General features: G+C 32.3%; 1 protein-coding gene across 2 annotated transcripts in view; it reads left to right on the top strand.

Annotated features, from left to right (window-relative positions):
* The first annotated feature begins 628 nt into the window (after window positions 1-628).
* The window catches only part of Vhl (von Hippel-Lindau protein), a 52,230-nt gene continuing 46,003 nt past the window's right edge, over window positions 629-6,855 (top strand). Inside the window, exons 1-2 of one of the 2 annotated variants that reach the window (XM_090368597.1) lie at window positions 629-1,101; window positions 3,486-3,858. In XM_090368597.1, coding sequence (XP_090224723.1) covers window positions 3,519-3,858 — 340 coding nt within the window. In that variant the 5' untranslated portion in view covers window positions 629-1,101; window positions 3,486-3,518. Of the gene's footprint in view, window positions 1,102-3,071; window positions 3,279-3,485; window positions 3,859-6,855 lie in introns of those variants that run through there. The other variant, XM_090368599.1, reaches the window with a different exon arrangement.

Below are 6,855 nucleotides of genomic sequence, written 5' to 3'. Positions count from 1 at the left end.
TCGGGAGAGGATAGCAGGGTTTTTCTCTTGAAAACTCGAGTTTTTCCTTCAGAAAACAGCAAATCGACCACAGAACACATGCAATTTACAGACATAATATATACGCGCAATATGGCCTAAATTGCTGATGCATCTAAAACCTACAACCAAACAACCAGCACGCGCGCACACACACACACACACACACAATAATAATCTTATCTTATCTTCTTTCATGGATTAGGCGATCCGCCTGTTCCGATCTCGAAGAGGTCTGCCCATCTTTTCTTTGGTCATCTGCCCATCTTTTCTTCCTCTGTCTCTTTTTCCTTTTGCTCTATATGCATAAGCTAATTTAGGGAATCTATTATCTTCCATCACATAATAATAATTATTATTATAATTATAGGTAAGTTCAAATGTACTTTGTAGCAATACCCGTCACGAGATGGAACCCCCAATCGGGGAGAAATATAATAATAATAATAATAAATCTGACCACTGTTAACTGATCATTGCTATGAAGATTATCAACATAGGTCGCAAACTCCATTTTCCACCTAGACTAGAGTAGAATCACAGAGTATCTTACTACTCTGTGAGTAGAATGTATACTACCCCTAAAATGGCTGTAGGTTGCACCTGACAATTCCTCCGTCAAATCACCCCATACCATGTCCCTCCAATAAACAAAACCAATAAATAAAAGATTAAGTTTGCGCTTTTAATTTTTAGATAGGCGAATTCAAACATGTAAATATCGTTGAAAGAACTAAAAAATAAAAATAGTTATGTGATACCGTGGAAATGGGTAGCACAGCCGCACAGGAGTTGGATAATTTTCGGAACGGTTGAAGTATACTCGATGTGAGGTTTGATATTAAGTTTGCCATAGTAACAGATAAGCTGTTTCGTTTGTGACTTGTAAACGAGATTTTTATATAGAAGTAAATCTATAAACTGTACTCTTAAATAGTTAAAGACTTGGTAAATGTTTCGTTTTCCGGGTTGTAGCTTGTTATAAAGTTGAGTGCAACTAAAGTTTGAGCGTTTATTTATTACATGCAATTTTATCGTGCTCGTTGCTACCAAAGACAACACTTGGATTCAGTATTTTTATAGGTAAGTTCAAACGGGATTGTAGTTGAAACGGTCTTGAACAGATGTCGTGAATTTTATTTAAAAAAACTTTTTGTGTTTAGCTATTTAGATTTTGTTTTCATAAGGAATGTGCAAGATTTATGTCTTCTGGACACCGCCCATCTGTGAACAGGTTACAAAAATTTAATAGCATCGTCGGAGAACTTTTTATTACTTCCCTTATAAACGGTATAATAATCACAGAGTAGTAGTATGTTTCTACTCTGTTTTGTATAGCAAGGCACAACATATCCTAGTTAAAAATAAATTCAGATAGCTGTTGTGATACGTGGTTCATGTTTCTGCCCTCTGATTTGTCTTATGAAGACTTATCAGGAATGAGTAACTGACGGCAAACGAACCCTGCCTACTTGGTCCGCTTCACCTGCAGGGGGAAAAAAGTGGTGCTAACCACTAATTTGTGGTAAAAAATAGTAGTACCACAAATTAGTGGTTAGTATCACTTTTTTAAGTAACACATTTTATTGACTACTTATACATGTCACAGTCCTAAAACTTAATACCTGCTGAATACATTCTTGTTATGAAATAAAAAAAATTACTGCACAGGTCATTAATTTGTGATCATTTTCAAAATCATTACAAAAAGAGTACAAAAGTTAACAACTTCAATTTTGTAATAGAGTTTTCATTAAGTATGAAATCAAAATATCACTGACAAATTATGTTAATACTGGAAAAAGTGAAGCAATCTATTATGATTATATTTTTTAAAAAATTGCTTTTATTTTCAGTAAAATCATTTTGAGTGTAGTTGGGATCTGGCTGGGATCAGTGGGGTATATCATATTTCACTTAGATGGTCCTGGTTGAAAAGCATTTCTCTGTCAATAAAATGTTAAAAAAATGTAAAAACTTCATAAACATGACCACTTGTTTGACAAATAACGAATTGGAACTGCTTTATGACTGACATTCATATAACCTGCATTGCACCACAATAGGTATTTAGAAATGTGTAGCCTGGTTTCATTTTTTCATTTCCAGAGAATGACATAACTATTTAACTAAAAACATAACCAATAAAAAATAGAGCCTGTCTTTTATCATGCTACTATAATCAATGAACTCATCTTTATTCTTGTTTTATATCTTCAAGAGTGTTAAAAAAAAGTTGAGCTTATCTTGCACGAGTAGCCTGTACTTAAGGTTTAAGCCTAAATTTGTTTATTCTAAAATAAAATTTTAACCTTTCATTACTCGTAGCATGCAAACTCATGTTTCATTTTCTAAATCTGAAAGAGTGGAACCATATCGTCCCATGTATTCTCCCCATCAGCAATTTCTAAATAATAATGCAGTTTTCCATTTTTGATTTTTTTTTTTTTTTTAATGGTCACCTTTCTTCTAATGCATTTCTTGAAATACATTAGAAGGAAGGTTGCTTCAAAGAACAGAAGTGGAAGGGATAAATGAAGAAATAGAAAGGTTGGTTTAGTAAGCTTGGCACCTAACCCTCTTTCATATTTAAATTTCTGTTTGTTGAACTCTTTTTCTCTCTTGTGTAATATAACTATCACATATCAAGTATATTAACACATAACACACACCTTTTGTGAGCAATGATGCTCACACGAGATCACTTCCATTATTTTCAGTGTTTTGAAATTTTCAAGGGATAGGTTTACAAAATATTACAGAAATCAAATTAAAAAAATTTCAGAAATTAATTTAAAACATGCTAAAGGAATTAGGTAGGCAGATTATGAAACATAGAAAAGAATTCTTTTTTAATGTTTTTCTTTGCAAGTGAATGCTTTGAATTCTACAGATCTATATTAATGGAAGATCATCTGAATCATTAAGCAGTGTTATTTGTTGAAAGAATTGTAACTTCAGATTTTGGTGAACTTATTGAGCAGTTAGTGTAAGAAAAATTCAAATAAATTCAATTTTCCTGGCCCAGTAAACAAGGAGGCTGAAACTCTGATATCAAAGAAGCCTTTGAATAAACAATCATGTTTCTGTGCTCCACTAGCAATGCATAAAATCATGTCTCAACAAAGCCAATACACAAGTGCAATGGACTGCAATTTGGCCTCAGTAGCCCTTGTCCCGTTAAACATCATATCAACAACAGCAGCAACAGATGGATCTAATGCACACTTTCCACATGTGCACCATCTATAGCAGCAAAGGTAAACCTTTTTCATACTAATCTTTTATCATACTACTATATTCAATTAACTCATCTTTATTCTTGTTCTATATCTTCTGATTGGACAGTTTTTTTATATATGAATTTTTCCTTCCATTACTTTATCAATAAGATATGCATTATGTGTTTGTTAGCTTCCTCAAAAAAAATCTTGCAAATAAGTTTTTTTCTCTCCTCCCCTTCTTAGCAGAGTGAAAATTTCTCAAATCTCCTGGGAAACATGGATGGTGATGATGAAGAGTCCGGAGTTAGTAAGCTGCAGTCGGGACCTTCAATAAGACCATCTTTTGTTCGATTTCTTAATCGCACACAACGACGAGTTGATGTAATATGGATCAACTATGATGGTATAAGAGTAAGATATAAAACACTTCAACCACGTGAATTTTTTGATGTTGATACTTATGTAAATCATCCATGGATTTTTCGAGATACTGATACTCGAGATGCAATGGTGGTAAGTAGCAGCGAGGTGTTTCTTCCAGAAGCTTGGGATGCTTCACTTCCAAATGATGGACCTTGTTCTCCCCGCCGAAAGTTAATCTGCATTACTTTGCCAGGTATTTTATATAAACTTTTATTATCATATTAATGCTATCCTTCAGTCTTTGCCTTCTATCACCTCCTCTAATTACCACCTAGAAAGATGAATTATATATTATTGGAAAGCTTATTATCAAAATTAAAATTAGTGATATCAATCAGCATAAATTAATTTAAAATATTTGTTAAAAAATATGAAAATAAGTGAATCAGAAGTAGGAATAATAAGGGCATTACAAATACAGTTTATCACAAATTTTTACCCACAGGGCTTTATACACTTCAATAAAAATCCCTCTCCTCTTCATGGTATCTACTTACTAAGCTCTGCAGACCACATCTAAGTTGTTCCTAATTGGGATAATGCTTGATACTCTTCAAAAATTAAGTTGCCTTTGCATCATTTCTAGAAGTTCTGTCTCTTTTATTTAGATTGCAGCCCTTTGACCTGGATATGATATTCCAAATCAGGACAATGGCCTCTGTGTCTCTACTGGCAAAATGTTGATGAATCATATATCCATATATCCTTCTTGCTGCATTACTAAACTGCATGTTGAACTTTTCTATCTTTATGTGTTATTTAATCCCCTAGTCTTTGTCATCCTGAACATCATATAATTCCTCATCTGTAAACTGTTCACTCTTAAAAATACCCATTTATGACCACCCCAGCCTTCATTCAGTCCAACTTACTCTAATTTATACACTAACCTTTTATGAGGCACCATATGGCTGATCATTGGAACAAATTTCCATCTATCGTTGTGGAAGTTGATAGCCTAAATGAATTCAAGGAAGAACTGGGTAAACTTTTGGAGCTGTTGGATGGGTGAGATGGAAGGTTTTTTTTTTTTTTTTTTTTTTGGCTGATGCTAAAATCAAAAGTAAGGATATATAATGTCAGAGTTATTGCTTTATAACTTCATCATAGTAATTTACTGAATTTTCAGGCAAGATCTCCCCTTCATGAAACCATTGCTTCTATCCATTTAAGATACCATTCTTGTTGTGATGGTTAAATTTAAAAATTAGTTAAATTATAATATTCAGTAATGAATACAGTTATTTTGCCAAAAAAGAATAAAAAAAAAAAGCTGTTTTTGTTTTCTTATTGATATCATTTTACAAGCATTTTCGTACACTTCAGATGGATAACATTATTTTTCATCATGTCATGTATTAAAATCAGATTGGTGCAAACTACCAGATGTAAACATACTTTCTCTTTCTGACTTATAATTGCAAGGGAACATTCATAAGTTTAAGGATAGAAATATTAGCATAATAGAAATTTAGGCATATTAGTATATGTATAATGTATACATTGTCTTCACCACCTATCCGCCCACAAGTAATAACTCAACTCCTAATGGATGGATTTTCATAAAATTTTATATTTCATTAAAATCAGGTCATTTAGAAATTTGTTAATTATTATTTCTGTATCCACGCATTTGCATATAATAACCCAATGGATTCAAATCAGTGGATGGATTTTCATGAAAGTGATGTGTAGAGTAATCCCAAATTTCATTAAAATCAGATCAGTGGAATTATCATTTCTTTGCCCATCCATCTGCATATAACAATCTGACCCTCGGTGGATGGTTTTCATAAAATTTTATATTTGTAACAATTTATTGGGCTTTCCCAAGTTGCATTGAAATTGAGCCAATAGAAATCTAGCAGTTATTTCCTCTTTTTTTTTTTCCATATGTATCACATGAGCTATCCATATACTGTATGATGCAGCTGGAGCACTGAATATTGATTTTTGCCATGCACTGAGTGGACAAATGGACAATATGGCAGATGTGCAGAAACAAAATCATACTTAAAAGTTGTTTCGTTTTGCTCTGTTTTTTTTATATATATAAATCATGAATTATTAATATTTGTTAACATGCCAAAAATGTAATGCACTGTGTATTGTAACTAACTTGTTTTTTTTTTTTTTTGGTCCACTGTATTTATAAGGTATATTACCATTACAGCACATTTTCATTCCACTGTGCAAAGACTTTGAATAGAGACGCTCTACGTGACATTACCTGGAAGGCATTATGATTTACTTCAGAATAAATACAGATGGTTTTCTAGTAAAATCAAAGTCAAATATTAAATATAAAGGGTTGTGCATTTATATCAAAGTCATCTCCCATGCACAACTACAAATAGGTTAGTGAACATATTCTTCACACCAAATATGTTTGACATCTACATTAATAAATAAAACATACACTTTTCCATATGGGGGTGTTAGCCCCAAGATTATGTTTGATATTAGACTAGGGGTTCATGAATGGTCTTCAGGGGCCTCTGAATCACATGCAAGGAAAAGAAAAAAAACCTCTTGATTTCTTTCCTTAACTTGAAATTTGTTTGCAAGAAAAAATAATTTTTTTTATACCAGATTATGTTATTAAAGTATTATTGCACATCAAATGTGTAGGATTGCTTCAAAATGAAAAGTCAAAATCGACTGGATATCAAAAACGATATGTGCATTGCCACATACACTTTGTAAAAGACTACTCCACAATTTCAACTTCTTGTTCAAGCCAGACAACAGCAGCAGCAGTCTTTTCACTGAAATTCACATTTGCATAGAATTAAAGTTTACTTTAAAAACTAAAAACTTTTATTTGTATAATTTGGATTTATTTTCAGGAAGTGGTCATTAATAAAAAAAAAAGAAGTGCAATAAAATAGATTGTACACAAAGTTGTGTGTATGTGCATAGCTGTCAACTCACCAGATTTACGATAGCAGGCTCATCTTTTTTTACTCAAAGTGACCTATTCTCTGTCTCACCATCATAATATAGTTGTTGATAAAGAGTTTCTCCATATTTTTTGCAAAAACTCAGTTTTTCTCTTTTTTTTTTTTTTCATAAAAATAGCAAAACTACATTAAATTGGAATTTAAACTATTGTTTTCAAATTTCTGCTTATTTTTGTTAATGAATTGGATGTCAGGTGTGCTAGTCTACATTGCAAAATAGAAATGTG

Source organism: Mastigoproctus giganteus, chromosome 2 (genome assembly GCF_048544385.1).
Source record: "Mastigoproctus giganteus isolate SK-2022 chromosome 2, ASM4854438v1, whole genome shotgun sequence".
NCBI classification, from domain to species: Eukaryota; Metazoa; Arthropoda; class Arachnida; order Uropygi; family Thelyphonidae; genus Mastigoproctus; species Mastigoproctus giganteus.
Note: the sequence above shows the minus strand (reverse complement) of the source record. Positions and strands in the feature narration are given on the sequence as shown.